Below are 14,774 nucleotides of genomic sequence, written 5' to 3'. Positions count from 1 at the left end.
TATTTTCCTGGATCATGGCCGCGTTTCCTCCTCCTGACAGATTTTTTTTTTTAAACAATGATGTCACGGCTTTTCCGGGCAGTTCAGCTGAAGCGACAGCGATCGCTCCTGCACTGTCCGCAGGGCAGAAGTCTGCAGGCATCTGGCATGGTCACCCTGCGCTGACGAGCTTTGCTCAGCACGGACAGTGTTTGCAGAGGCGAGGGAGCAGGCACACGCAGGGCTGCACTGCACGGGTTTTGTGGCTGCGGAGCCTACAAACATTGAACTGGTCAGGCCTGCCTGTGTCAGTACCGCTGGTTAATTTATCCTTTGAAAACCCTGCTCTAGATATAGGGTCTGACTGTTGCCAAGCCTCAGAAGAAAGGATGACACCAAACTGATAAACTGGCTGGTTTCCAGGAAGCTTCCCAGAATGTGTTTGAGCAGCTCCTTTGGTACCCATCTCCCCCTCCTCCCACGTAAAGAGCCACCCAATAGATGGGCATGTGGTTGAGTTTTCCTTTTTTTCAGATTTCTTTTGCACTGAAAAAAAACCAAAACCCTCGCCATGCTGCCAGCTCCTTCCCTGTGCTCCTTCTCAGCACAGGCTTCGGGAAGGCCTGGCAGAGACCTGGGGATTCAAGTTTCCAGGGGCTGAGCAGGGCTCGGGGTTGCCCACAGCGATGCTGTATCCTGTATTCTGCATTCTATATCCTGTATTCTGCATTCTGTATTCTGTATTATTCTGTATCCTGTATTCTGCATTCTGTATTCCGTATTCTATATCCTGTATTCTGCATTCTGTATTCTGTATTATGCTGTATCCCGTTGTCCTGGTTTGGCCCAAACCAGGCCAATTAGTCTTAGAGAAACCAAGGTCACTGCTAAATTCCTCACTGCTTATGAGTGAAGAGCTGAAGGGGGCTCGCACCTGCAGGGAGAAGCAGACAGGGCAGGCAACCCAAGATTGACCAACGAGGTATTCCATCCCATACATGTCATTCTCACTTTCCTATTTATCACTAACCCACTGCCTCCTGGAGGTGGGGCCCAGGAGGGAGGGGCCCTCCTGTCTCCCACTGATTGGTACCAGCTTTGCCAATTCTCCAGTTAAAAGCCTGCAGGTGTGATGGCAGGGAGAGCTACTGCATTTTCCCCTCTGCCTGTGCTGGGGGAGCAACTCTGCCTGAGGAGGATTTCCAAGCTCTCAGTCTTGGCTTTGTATATATTTGTATATATTTGATTATTTCTATTATTATTGTTATTATACTCTTTTTTTTCATTATTATAGTTTATTAAAACTGTTTTAACTTTCCAACCCCTAAGTCTCTCTCCCTTTTCCCTTTCCCTTCGGGTGGGGGGGAGAGAGTTAACAGAGAGCATCTGCCACCTGGTTAATAGCCAGCCCAGCTTTAAACCGTAACACCCGTATTCTGCATTCTGCCGGCTCTCCACGAGAGGGCAAGCGAAGACGGAGTTTAGGAAGGAGTCCCCGGAATACAGACATCGGTCCCAAAAAAAAAAAAAACCTACAAAAATATCAGCCCGACCTATGACACCTGTTGCTGTTGAGTAAAAATCTTACAACCTGGGGGAAGGATTGCAGGTAGAAGGTAAGTGCTTGCCTGCAGCTGGTCCCCAGGGCCAGCCCGTCCCCCGGGTGTGGGTCTGCTGTGGGGACTGACCAAAGCTGGCCAGGAGCAGCCTGAGAGCTGCCACGATCCCACAGGCAGATCACTGGGATGCACGCTGCCTGTTTGTGGGGTTTGCCCCAGGTGTCCATGGCCACCTGGAGCCTTCTGGCCCCTGGGCTCTCTGAGAGGGGTCCAGTGTCACATTCAGAGGGAAGGGAGGCCCAAGCTCTTGCTGTGGAGCTGGTGTTTATAGAGTTACGTACAGAGAGAAAGCAAAGCCCTGTGTTATTCCATGATTTCATGTGCTCACTCATCTGTATCCAAATCTCTTTTGGAGATATCCATATCTCTTGCCTTATCCTAGTAACTCCTTACAGCACAGGCCAGCATCTGTTCGTACAGTCCCTAACAGAACCCCATCCACGGCTCCTGGTAGTCTCCGCAGTAGTACAGGTACATACCTTGGTACTACTCTTAGCTCATCCTATTCACCTTTGCTTCTGCACATGTTTGTGCGATTTTTCCCTTGTCTGAGTTCAAGGGGGTTGCTTTCCACCCTGCAGATGCCATGGCAGCATCCTAGGAGGCTGAGACTCGGAGTGAATCTCAGGTAGCAGCAGCAGAAATCCTGAACACAGATCAGGCTCTTAGACAGAGACGCTGGAAAAATTAGGTAGCAGGATCCCTCCTCTGTGAACATCCACAGCCTGGCTCCCCTCCCACTTCTACCTGGAGCAGAAAAGATGGAGGACTGTAATTAATGGAGAATCCAGTTCTTTTGGATTTGTGCCCAGGTTTTACTATAGAAACAGCATTTTACCCAGAAACACCTCAGGGCTATTGCAAGTCCATGTACGATCCTGACACCACCGCTCTCCGCATGGCCCATCCCAGGGACACACAGTACCAGTCGGTGGGAGTTCCTCTCCCTTGTTGAGCTCTTGTTTCTCATTATCATTCTGGCATGACCAACTGCTCTTTGTCTGCTCATCTGTATCTCCCAGGGCAGCATCACCCCGACACAAGCAGGAACCTGCTCTATTAGGTTTTCAGCAAGCTGCAAGAGCTGCAGGGCTGTGGTGGCTTCCAGGATGAGGAATTTCGTGGCCCTGGCTCCCAAAGCACAGCTTGGACCTACCAGATTGGGTGCTAGAATATAAGAAAAAGTGTTTTTCCCTGCTGGCAAGGTAGTGATACATGGCAAAACTGCCCTGCTCATGAAAGCAGAACTGAGAGAGTGTGGAGAGCATTTCATAGGTGATAGCCAGGCAGACAAGATGCGATGAGAGCTGGTCTTGCGGCTGCGGTGACAGCAGAGGGCACGCTTTGCTGGTACGGCGCTGGGCGTGCAGCCTGTGCACACAGTCCCGGGCATCGGACTGCTCTGGATCTGTGGAGTAAGCTGGAAACGTTGGGGTAAGGAAGCAGTCATAGGAATTCAATGCAATTCAATCATCTGCAAAGCCACATGCCCCGCAGCGCTGCGGCAGAAAGAAAGGAACAGAATCGCCTTCCCCACAGCCGAGCAGATGATGGATTTATCTGGCTGGGGAGTGAGTGTAAAACAATTCAGAGCACACTGATCCCATAGAGGAGCTGGGGGAGGGGGACCTGGGAAATCAATCTGCAACTTATTCGCCGCTCCATGCCTGTGCCAGAGTCATAAGGACGTCTGGAGGTCTGCCCTTACCCCTTCCCCAGGAGTCCTCAGTAGGAGACAGACGGAAGATGTACAGAGCAGATGGACTCCCTTTCTCCACTCCCTCATTGCTGGTTCCTTCAGGTCAGCACAAGATGGTTTTCTGAACCAAAGCACATGTTTTCGTCTTTGTTTAAATGGTATTTTTCCTTTAGATTTTCCTTGAAATTAAATGTCAAAACTTTTCAGATGGAGAACATCAGAGTGATTCTCCCAAATACTACCTGAGATCACCAAGAACTTTGGTCCATTCAATATTTTATCCATCAACAAGGCTCAGGCCTGATGGGAACTCAGTTTATCTCCTTTAAATGGGCTAAGATGTTTCTAGGGGAACATTCCCACAAAAGCCCTGACTCTGGTCCTGCCTCTACCAGCCTCACAATCTCAGCCGAATCCCAAGAGGTGTAAAACAGCCAAGATGGATGTCAGAGCCTTCCTGAGGCTGCTCTGACTCAGAAGCCAAGTCATCTCCTGATGGGGCACAGGACCAGAGAGTAGAAAATGAGCATACTCTTGTTTTCCTAGGGAAAATTCAGTGGGACAAATCCAAGATACGTACCTCCAGTAATATTTTTCTTGTTGCTAGAGGACACCAGTGTAATTCCTCCAGCCTCCCCCAGGCAGACTGGGGAGCAGGGGGACAGCCACTCAGCTCCAGTGCTGCACAGAGAGGTGGAGTCAGAGCCAACCTGGTCTTCCAGACCTTGTCCCCATGTGGCTGGAAGACCCACAGTAGCCAAAGTGACCATCAAAATCAGAGATACCCAATGTGACTGAGGGTCTGTGCTTGCCTGGAACTAGGCTGTGGGGAGTACATCTCCAACAGCAGCAAGATTGCTCATAGCCCGAAGCCCTGTTGGGCATTATTGTTGCAGCAGGATGCCTTGCACTGCCAGGTGGCCAGGGAGAGTTGGCAGGGCAGGGTTGGGGTGGATAGCTGTTAAAATGAAAAACAAAGGGTGGGTGAAGACAGGGTCTAGCAAGGAACAGCTCTGGGCTGAAAGTCTTTAGTAGGGCTGGACTCATGCACACAGAGGTGCTGTAGGTAACTGGAGAAGAGTGAGGTGCTGAGCAGTCTGGGTTTGGGCAGGACATCAAGAATGGCGTCTCAAAACCCCTTAAGGACTCAAGTCTGGTATCTTCCTCAATTTTATGCCAGCATGACCATACCAGCTTCCTAAAAACAGCCCTGCTTGCCTGCCCAGATCCCATCCATCTCAGACCAAGCTCTGCACCTCTGCAAATCCCGTTAAATATGTCTGAGTCCCGCTGGCCTCACAGAAAGTTGGCAGGAAACAGGAAAGATGGGGAACTCATCAAGGAGGTTGTTCCTGCACTGTGCCAACTCCTACAGCTCCTGTCTCCATGTTGGTGTACAGATGGGTCCTAACGGTGACGAAATGTAGGACAGTTTTCCGTCCCATGCAGCAGTCCAAGGCTCCACTCCAGCCCATTGCTACATCCTGGGAAATACAGACACTGAACTGATCCCTGAGGCACATCAGTGCAGATCCATAGCTGTGGCAACTCAAGGGGCTGGTAGCCATTCCTCCCTGCTCAGGAGTGATGGGGGTTCCCAGTGTCCCCTTCCCTTTGAGGTGACAAGCTGAATGGCAAAAAGGTGCCAGGCTGGACAGTTGCCTGTTGTGCGAAATGGCAGGAGACACTGGGTAACTGGTTCCAGGAGCCACAGGGGAGTCTGAAATAACCTGGTGCTGCCTCCCGTTTCCATCTCTGCTCCTCCCCGATAAGGCACCCAAGCAGGCTTCTCTGCCCTGGCCTGTGGGAGCTGGGACGAGCTGCTGGGGAGTTGGGGCCCTTTGCAAAGCTGGTCCAGGCTGGCACTGCAGCATGGCACATCTGGGTTGTGCTGTGCCAAGGATGAGAGCCTGGGGGCTACAAAAGCGGTCTATTCCCAGTGCAAGTAAACTAAGAAAGCCCAGCTTGCTGCTACTGGCACATCCGGGAAAAGTGGGGAAATGACTGTTGCTGGGAGAAACCATCCCTAGGAAATCTCTCTTGAAGGCAAGGAAGAGGGCCAGGATAGGTTTGATGCCCTGGCATCTGCTGCCTTGGCCATTTGCCATGCTCAGGGCTGGCTCCGCTTCTTTGACTGCAGGAGGACAGACATGCCAGTCCAGCTGCTAGCACAAGGACATGGTGGAGAGAAAAGCTCTGGGAGTCATTGCCCTTGGAGCCAGTCTGCTCTTTTGGGGTCCAAATCACTCCTGTTGGCCTTGGAAGGAGGCTGTGTCCTGTGCCTGAAAGAAGGGAACGTGTCTGAACCAGAGCAGGGACTGACTCCTCTCTACCTTTTCCCCCAGAGCAGTACCAGTGCTAGAAGACAGATAGGATCCCAGGAGTGCAGGGCTTGGCCTCATTCAGGTCAGGCAGCTGCGGAAAAGCTGGCTGTAAAATCAGAACAAGTCAACCCTACCCACAGGGTCTCCTGGGCTACAAATGAAAGCTTCTTCTCTCATGGGTGTCATTCATTTTGCACCATGATTTGGGGAGGACGTAGAGGATGAAGGCTATATGTGGCTGCAGATGTCTGCATGAAGGAAAGCACCATCCAGGGAGGGCAGTCCTAGTTCAGCCTAGAGGTCTGCCTGGTGTGGAACCAGCAACCAGCATCAATTCCTCTTGCTGGACTGTAAAGTAGAGCAGGAACACTTTGGTTCATGCTCCATGCTCTCAGGTCAGCCTCAGCAAACTCAGCCAGGAGCACCAGGGTTGAAGGCAGGGGAGGCACGTTAATTCAACGTGAAACAAAGCAACCTTTTGGAGATTTCTGGAGACCTTTGTACAGTACTTGGGTCCTTGTCCCCACAAGCTTTTAGCTTTCCTCAGCTGGAAATTGAGATGGGAGAGAGCCCCTGATATCCTTTTTCTGTGCGGTAGCAGAGCCCCTTCCTTGCACACCCTGCTCTGCTCCTTCCAGCTGGGAGGCAGCTGAAGAGGCTCGTCCTTTGGGGTGGCAGGGACTTGCAGCAGCTTTGCCCATCATGGGCATCAGCCAGCTCACGGGGACAGCCTGGAGGAGTGGGGGAGACCGACCATCCCAGCCAGGTCCAGTGACCCTGGGATGGAGACAGGGGTCCAGGGACCTGCACGCCCCCACCGAAGCACCGATTTGTCCCTGCTCCCCCGAGCTGCAGAGCTACGGCAGGGCCAGGGCACTCTCCCGGGAGGCTGCCGGTTGCCAGCGGAGCTCTCCCGACGGCCGGTGGGGCTGGTGGGGACGGGGAGAGGGTCTGGGCAAGGACTGGTGCCGGAGCGCAGGGCCGGTGAGGCAGAACGGACCCCGGGAGCAGCTCAGCATCCCCCACTCCCTGCTGGAGCCGGGGGCAAATCCGCCCTTAAGGGGACCCTTTCCAGTTCCCCGGACTCTGCAGCCGTCTCTTACCCGACGGGGCAGGGAGCAGCGCCAGGGCCAGGGGCTTTGGCACCGGCACTGCTGGGGGGCTCAGCCCTCCGGCATGGGGGTCAGGTCAGCTGGGACCCCCCCACCGCCGCGCCGGGGGGCTGGTGGCTGGGGAGGGGGGAGGGGGCGAGCAGGGTCGGGGGCTCCGGAGGGGCGGTGATTTGGGGAGAAAACGTGCCGGGGGCGGCCAGGGGGCGGCCGGAGGGGGGAACTCAGGGGGGACCGTGGACGCTTGGCCGGCCCCGGGCAGAGCGGAGCATCCCCGGTCCCGACCCCCCCACCCGGTCCCGGGCAGGGACCCACCCCCGGCGGCGTGGGGCGAGGGGGGCGCCCCCGCCTTGACGTCAGGAGAAGGGTTTATAAAGGCGGCGGGCGGCGAGGAGATCCCCACCGCCGGAGCCGAGCCGCAGCGGAGCCGCCAGCGCTTCCCCGCCGCCGCCTCTCCGCGCCCGACCCGCCGGCGAGATGCTGTCGTGCCGCCTCCAGTGCGCCCTGGCCCTGCTCTCCATCGCCCTGGCCCTCGGCACCGTCTCGGCCGCCCCCTCGGACCCGCGGCTCCGGCAGTTCCTGCAGAAGTCACTGGCTGCCGCCGCCGGGAAGCAGGTGAGCGCCCCGCGACGGGGCGGCCGCCCCGGACACCCCTCGGGCACCCCGCTGGGCACCCCGACGGCCCTGCTGCAGACCCCCGCTTCTCCTCCAGAGACCCCCCCTGATTCCCCGTTGCAGACCCTCCACTTCCCCAGCAGAGCCCCTGACACCCCCGTTGCATACCCCCAGCTTCCCTGCTGCAGACCCCTCCAGTTCCCTGCTGGACAGCACAGTACCCTCAGTGCAGAGCTCCAGTTCCTCACCGGACCTCCCCAATGTCCCCATTTCAGACCCCCAGTTGCTTGCTGCAGACCCCGATTCCCTGACAGATTCCCCTGGTTCCCCGCTGGGGCTGAGCCAGGGACAGGCTGGGCAGCTGGGGGCAGGAAGGGGAGACACCCCCCCAGCCGAGCTGGGTGCTGGCGGGGGATGAGGAGCAGCTGCTGCCAGGGCAGGGGGCAGAGCCCTCAGTGAAGCTCTCCGGGGCTCCTCCGGCGCACAGAACCAAGGCAGCTGCCCCGGTGCAGCAAAAGGATGTCCTTATCCATGCAATGGGACAGCCAGGGCTTGGAGGAACAAGAGGAAAAATAACCCCCAGTGAGAGGGTGACCCGACTCAGCCTCCCCTGCAAGCTCCCCCAAAGACCTTTCCCATGTCACTTTAGCAGCAACCTCAAGGCATCCTCACTGAGTCTGTCACAGTGTGCTTGAGAGGTGGGAAGGGAAGGGAAGGTGATGGGGTGCTTGGATGAGTTAATTTCCTGCCACAGCCAGGACAGTGGTCTCTTCCCCACACCAGGTAGATGTCAGCGCTTTTCTGCTCCTCTTTATTTCACAGGCACAGTTGCTGCATAGCAGCTGTCGGGCTGGGCTTTTTGGGAAGCTGGGGCTCCCTGTCTCCTCCAGAGTCCTGCATGTCTCCAATCTGGGCACAAAGGTGTCTTAGAGGGACAGAGTGGTGAGCCCCCAAAAGCCAAGGCGTAATCGTGGTCTCTCTCTCTCGTTCTCTCTCTTCTCCCCCAAGGAACTGGCCAAGTACTTTTTGGCAGAACTGCTCTCAGAGCCAAGCCAGACAGAAAATGAAGCCCTGGAGTCTGAGGACTTGTCCCGAGGGGCTGAGCAGGATGAAGTGAGACTGGAGCTGGAGCGCTCGGCTAACTCAAACCCCGCTCTGGCACCCCGGGAACGCAAAGCGGGCTGCAAGAACTTCTTCTGGAAAACTTTCACATCCTGTTAGCTTTTGAAACCCACCTGTCCTCCCCATCCATCCCTGCCTTCTTCCTAGCCCCCCGCCCTGAGCAGAACCTTCACCACAAGAGGCGAAGACTGTAAATACACAATCCACGGTTATGGTGAAATTAAACAAACAAGGAAAATTTGAGTTTGATTTCCAGTTGTTTTAATAAAACTTTCTGTTCCAATTGTACATGATTTGCTTGAGTTGTGATTTCTGACTAGTTCTTCAATGACATGCACTCTGCGACTCTTTCAGATGTACTATTTTTAATTCTTTGTTGCAATAAAGTTTATGTTTCAAACGGTGATGCTGAGACTTGGTGGTCAATGAGAAAAATTAAGTCACCTCTCAGGCTGCTTGTCTTCAAAATACCACCCATCTCAGGGCAGCAGCAGCAAACAGCATCCACATGCACGCATATGCACACACACACACACAATATCTCTTAAAGTGATTTTTTTTTGCTGTCGTCTTTCTAAGGGACCTAGAGACACAGTGGTATTTTAGATAGCAAATCCCTGTAATTGTGGCTGAGTCAAATCCACAGCGCTGGCACTTCAGTCAGTCTAGAGGATTTACACCCATCACCAGAGGCATCACTATAAATCACAGCTGTGTATTCCAAGCGATGGGGATCAAAAAAGTGGTTCACAGTACAAGTTTACCCCACACATCTTATCTCATTCCTTCCTCAGCCACAAACACTAACAGGTTTTCTAACCTGGCATATTTTACTCCTTGCAACATCCTCCACAAACACTGCTTCTGGGGTTCCTTTGGAAAGTTTTCCTTTGTTCTGCTGCACAGGGGAGGTTTCGCATCCCTGTAAAGCTGAGATGTTAACCCCATGCTCTCAGCCCCTCTTCATCTAATAAATTGGTTACAGCAGTTTTTCTATCCATCATCTACATCATCATTAAAGGCAATATTAAAAAGTTCAGCAGGGTAGGAGATAGCATCGGGGAAAAGACATGCTTCTCTCAATGGAAGAGAAATCCTTCATGCTTTTGCAGGGTCTCTTCCCTTTCTGGCCATGCTGGTTTGTGACATGCAATCGTGGGTGAGTTGGAGCCGTAGAGCACGCATCCTGCACAGGGGACAGGTGTCACTTTGAATATAAATTTGTCATTCAGGATTAAAGGTAACAAATATGTTGTAGCCACCGTATCTGAAGGAAAGTTGAAAAATGGGGGATCTTAGAGGTGTTCGTGGGTGGAGGGCTGAGCACGACCCCGGTGGAGGTGGATTCCCCAGTTAAGTCGCCTCTGGTCTGTGCTGAGCGTAGCTCTCTGTGGGGCATCGCTCTTGATGGCTCTTTATTCTCAGTCTGCACCTCCTTTCCCTGTGGGCAGGGGTTTGTTGGATTCGAGTTGGGGGCAGGTGAATCCCTTGTCATTGGGGACTGTAGCAGTGCCAATGTGAAACCCCAGCCCTGCCACGCTCACTCACCGCTGGGCTCGGCTGGGCTGCTCCACAGCTGGCTGGCAGCAGGCGAGGGCAGTGGGGGACATGCACGGGGAAGAGAGCTGCTGGCATCGGCCCCTGGGAACCCAGAGGCAGGACTGGGTGCTGCCCTCCCTCCCTGGAGCAGGGCAGCCGCGGCTGCTGCCTGTGCTGCAGGCAGGGTTAAGGGCAGCCTGCTCCCTGCCTGGCCGCTGATGAGGAAGCTGGAGCCTGCACCGCCTGGAGAAGCCTTGCCATGACATGATCCTGCATCTCCCCAGCTCCTGGGAGCCTCCTCTCCTCCTCCCTCATAAGAGGGATGGGTTTTGTGGTGTGACCTGGGGAAATGCACGGTGCCCTGCACGCAGTGTTCAGGGCTTCAGGGGTTCAGGGCTCTGCCCTCTTTACCGGAGCTGGGTGCGTTGCAGACTGGGCAGGGAACGATGATCCTCCCGGCGCTTTGGGGGACACAGGAGAGCCCTGGCACACAGGGCACCCTTTTTCTCCCCCTGGATTTCTGTGGTTGGTGCAGCTGTGGGGGGGGCAGGATTAACTCGCCCTTGGGAGAGGAGCAGGGCTGGTACTGTCGGTGGGGGAACCTCCAAAAAGACATTTGAGAAGCACAGGTAATGTGGATTGTTCCTCAGTCCTAAAAGCAGACAGGGTGAGAATAGGACCCCGTTTGAAAGTGTGAAGACAGACTCTCTGAGGAGAGCACAACGGTCCTAGCTCACGTCTGATTCCTTTGCTGCTGTGCATCATCAAGGGAGCAGATTTCAGGGGATTCAGTAAAGCAGAGACCTCCCCATCCCCGGCTGCTCGCTGCTCTCTTGACTGAGGTTCCACTTAGCTTTCAAAAAGCAGCTAATTCTTCAACGCTGAGACAGCCTCAAGACAGCATCTACAGGAACAGAAAGGGGGTGGAGGTGCCAGGGGCTTGAATATTCTTATGCACCGAGCCCATCTTTCATGGGATATAAATAGACAACTATTTGCCTGAGGTTTTTCCTCTTGGTCGCCATGCTCAGCCAGTGCTTCTGAAGGGAGTTTAATCCTGTGGATTGCTGGAGTGAAACTCTTCACAAATGGGGATGCGGATGATCCTCAAGCACAAGCAGGAATTAAAGACAGAGTGATTCATGTGCTACACCAGCCTGTTTCAGCAATACAGCTGGCGTCACGGCACGGCAGCTCCTGCAAAGCTTAATGAAGATGTACAGGTGGAGGCATGTGCGAATGTCCTCCGTTCAGAGGCAGAAAGACAAACCTGCTCCTTCTGTCAACTCAGGAGGCTCCTGGAGTTTGGGGAGATGACTCCCAGGGCATAAAATACAGTATCACCACATGTAATTGCACTGCGGCAGCACCAGCAATCCCAGGTGCTGGGAGCCATACGAACACAATACAAGAGACAGTTTTGCCCTCCTGAGCTAAAAAGACTAGAAAGACAAAGAAAGATTTATTGTTTCTCTTCGATGGGTGGGAATTATGGGGTAAAGGGATTAAATGACTATATTTAATCCCTGGCCACACAGCCACAAAATGGTGTCCCAGGCTGGGAAGGCTCTTGCTGGGCAAGGCTGAATCTGGGATGAACACATAGGTACAGTCAGCTCCCACGGGCCAGAGCTGCCAAAGGGGAGAGCAGTTTTTGTGAGAGGTTTTCAAGCGATGTTCTCTGCAGCTCAGAGCCGAAGCTCCATGGAGGAGCAGCCCCAGCATGGGCCTGAGGGAGGTGAGGGGCTGTGATGAACCACACATGGCTGATTCATCTCCCCTCGGTGTCATGGGCAGACCCAGACCAATCCCCATACCAGCAGGTACCTTCAACCTGGTGATTTATCTGAGGCAGTGCAGGGAAATGTCCATGAGGAACCACACAAAAGGGCTTTAAACTGCTGTCTGAAGAGTTGCTTTTAATGAAAACCAGAAAAGGTTGTATAAGGCCTGGAAACACACTTCCCCCAACGGGAAGTCAGTGATGAGCTTCTCAGACATCCCCAGCAGTAAACTCTCCGACTAACGATGCCAGGGAGGGTCATTCGCTCTAGCAAACAGGCCAGGATTTTTTTATGTGCAGCCCAATTTGGTAAAAAAGGCAAGTCTTCCTTGGCCCAGAAGGCTTGTTGGTGACAGACAGCTTGAAGCGATCCTAGCTGTGGTGCAGAGGAAATACTTGTGGGATCCAGATTTCATAGCCTGGGTCCACTCTGGCACCAGCTAACTCCTTTTGGCTCCGCAGAAAAGACCAAGAGCCTGGACCCATGGACACAACTATCCTTCACCCATAACAGCCTGCAAGATGCTCTGCGCTGCCTTTGCCTTTACTCTGCCTCTGTGGCTCCTAGCAAGCATCACACCATCACTCTGATCTGCAGGCACCGGGAGCATCTCAGATTCCCAGAGCTCTGCTCTCACCACAGCAATCTTCTCTTCCCTTTCATCCTGCCCAACTCCCAGCACCGCTGGGGAGCACCAGAGCAACCCCCAGCCCCGGTATGGGGCAGCACCAGGCATTCGGAAAGAAGCACTCGCTGCTGCAATCGAGTCCTGATACTCTGAAAGCAAAGCAGCAGGATGTTTATTGAGCAGGGTGAGAAAAGCTATACCTAGGCAATAAAAGTTATTATGATAAAGGAACAGACTGTACTCTCTGCTCTCTGAACACCTTCTGACTCTCTGACAGCTTCTCACCAGAATAATGCAATAAAACTCACTTACACTGAGCATTTTCTTCTCCTGTGTTTTATTAGGGAATTATTTATTTATTTATTATTTTTATAGGGAATTATTATTATATTATGAGGAGGGTGATGAGGCCTTCTACAGGCAGCTGAGAGCAGTCTCGCAATTACAGGGCCTGGTTGTTGTAGGGGATTTCAACTACCCTGATATTTGCTGGGAGGCCTACTCAGCCAGCCATCCTCAGTCCAGGAGGTTCCTCCAGTGCATTGATGATAACTTTCTGATGCAAATGGTGGATGAGCCAACTAGGAGAGGAGCGCTGCTGGATCTTATCCTCACTAACAAGGAGGGTCTGGTTGAAGAGGTGAAGGTTGAGGGCAGCCTTGGTTGTAGCGACCATGAGATGGTAGAGTTCAGGATCTCATGTGGCAGGAACAGAATAGCTAGCAGAATCACAACCCTGAACTTCAGGAGGGCCAACTTTGGCCTTTTCAAGCAATTGCTAGGGGAAATCCCATGGGACAGGATACTAGAAGGTAAGGGGGCCCAAGATAGTTGGTTAGCGTTCAAGGACTGCTTCTTCCGAGCTCAAGATCAGAGCATCCCAGCAGGTAGGAAGTCAAGGAAGGGGACCAAGAGACCTGCATGGTTGAACAGGGAACTGCTGGGCAAACTCAAGTGGAAGAAGAAGGTGTACAGATCGTGGAAGGAGGGGCTGGCCACTTGGGAGGAATATAAGTCTGTTGTCAGAGGATGTAGGGAGGCAACTAGGAAAGCTAAGGCCTCCTTGGAATTAAACCTGGCAAGAGAGGTCAAGGACAACAGAAAGGGCTTCTTCAAATACATTGCAGCTAAAACCCACACTAGAGGCAATGTAGGCCCACTGATGAATGAGGTGGGGGTCCTGGAGACAGAGGATAAAAAGAAGGCGGAGTTACTGAATGCCTTCTTTGCCTCGGTCTATACTGTTGGAGGCTGTCCTGAGGAGCCCTGGACCCCTGCGGCCTCAGAAGAAGTCAGGATAGAGGAGGAATCTATCTTGGTAGATGAGGGCTGGGTCAGGGACCAATTAAGCAACCTCGATGTCCATAAATCCATGGGCCCTGATGGGATGCACCCGCGGGTGCTGAGGGAGCTGGCGGAAGTCATTGCTAGGCCACTCTCCATCATCTTTGCTAAGTCGTGGGCAACGGGAGAGGTGCCTGAGGACTGGAGGAAAGCGAATGTCACTCCAGTCTTCAAAAAGGGTAGGAAGGAGGACCCGGGTAACTATAGACCGGTCAGCCTCACCTCCATCCCCGGAAAGGTGATGGAGCAACTTGTCCTTGGTGCTGTCTCTAGGCACATCAAGGATAGGGGGATCATTAGGGGCACTCAGCATGGCTTCACCAAGGGGAAGTCTTGCTCAACCAACTTGATAGCCTTTTATGAGGATGTTACCCGGTGGATAGATGATGGTAAAGCTGTGGATGTGGTCTATCTCGATTTCAGTAAAGCGTTTGACACGGTCTCCCACAGCATCCTCGCAGCTAAACTGGGGAAGTGTGGTCTGGATGATCGGGTAGTGAGGTGGATTGTAAACTGGCTGAAGGAAAGAAGCCAGAGAGTAGTGGTCAGCGGGACAGAGTCCAGTTGGAGGTCTGTGTCTAGCGGAGTTCCGCAAGGGTCGGTTCTGGGACCAGTTCTATTCAATATATTCATTAATGACTTGGATGAGGGATTAGAGTGTGCTGTCAGCAAGTTCGCTGATGACACAAAACTGGGAGGAGTGGCTGAGATGCCGGAAGGCTGCGCAGCCATTCAGAGAGACCTGGACAGGCTGGAGAGTTGGGCGGGGAGAAATTTAATGAAATATAACAAGGGCAAGTGTAGAGTCCTGCATCTGGGCAAGAACAACCCCATGTACCAGTACAAGTTGGGGGCAGAGCTGTTGGAGACCAGCGTAGGAGAAAGGGACCTGGGGGTCCTAGTGGGCAACAGGATGACCATGAGCCAGCAGTGTGCCCTTGTGGCCAAGAAGGCCAATGGCATCCTGGGGTGTATTAGAAGGGGTGTGGTCAGTAGATCGAGAGAGGTTCTC

The 14,774-nt window shown here is 53.5% G+C and overlaps 1 protein-coding gene across 1 annotated transcript; it reads left to right on the top strand.

Moving 5' to 3' along the window:
• Positions 1-7,207: 7,207 nt before the first annotated feature.
• SST (somatostatin) lies at positions 7,208-8,566 on the top strand. The gene is made up of 2 exons (XM_068407069.1): positions 7,208-7,345; positions 8,354-8,566. The coding sequence occupies exons 1-2, from the start codon at positions 7,208-7,210 to the stop codon at positions 8,564-8,566; spliced, it is 351 nt and encodes a 116-aa protein (XP_068263170.1).
• The last annotated feature ends 6,208 nt before the right edge of the window (positions 8,567-14,774 follow it).

This window comes from Nyctibius grandis, chromosome 8, assembly GCF_013368605.1.
Source record: "Nyctibius grandis isolate bNycGra1 chromosome 8, bNycGra1.pri, whole genome shotgun sequence".
Taxonomy (NCBI): Eukaryota; Metazoa; Chordata; class Aves; order Nyctibiiformes; family Nyctibiidae; genus Nyctibius; species Nyctibius grandis.
Note: the sequence above shows the minus strand (reverse complement) of the source record. Positions and strands in the feature narration are given on the sequence as shown.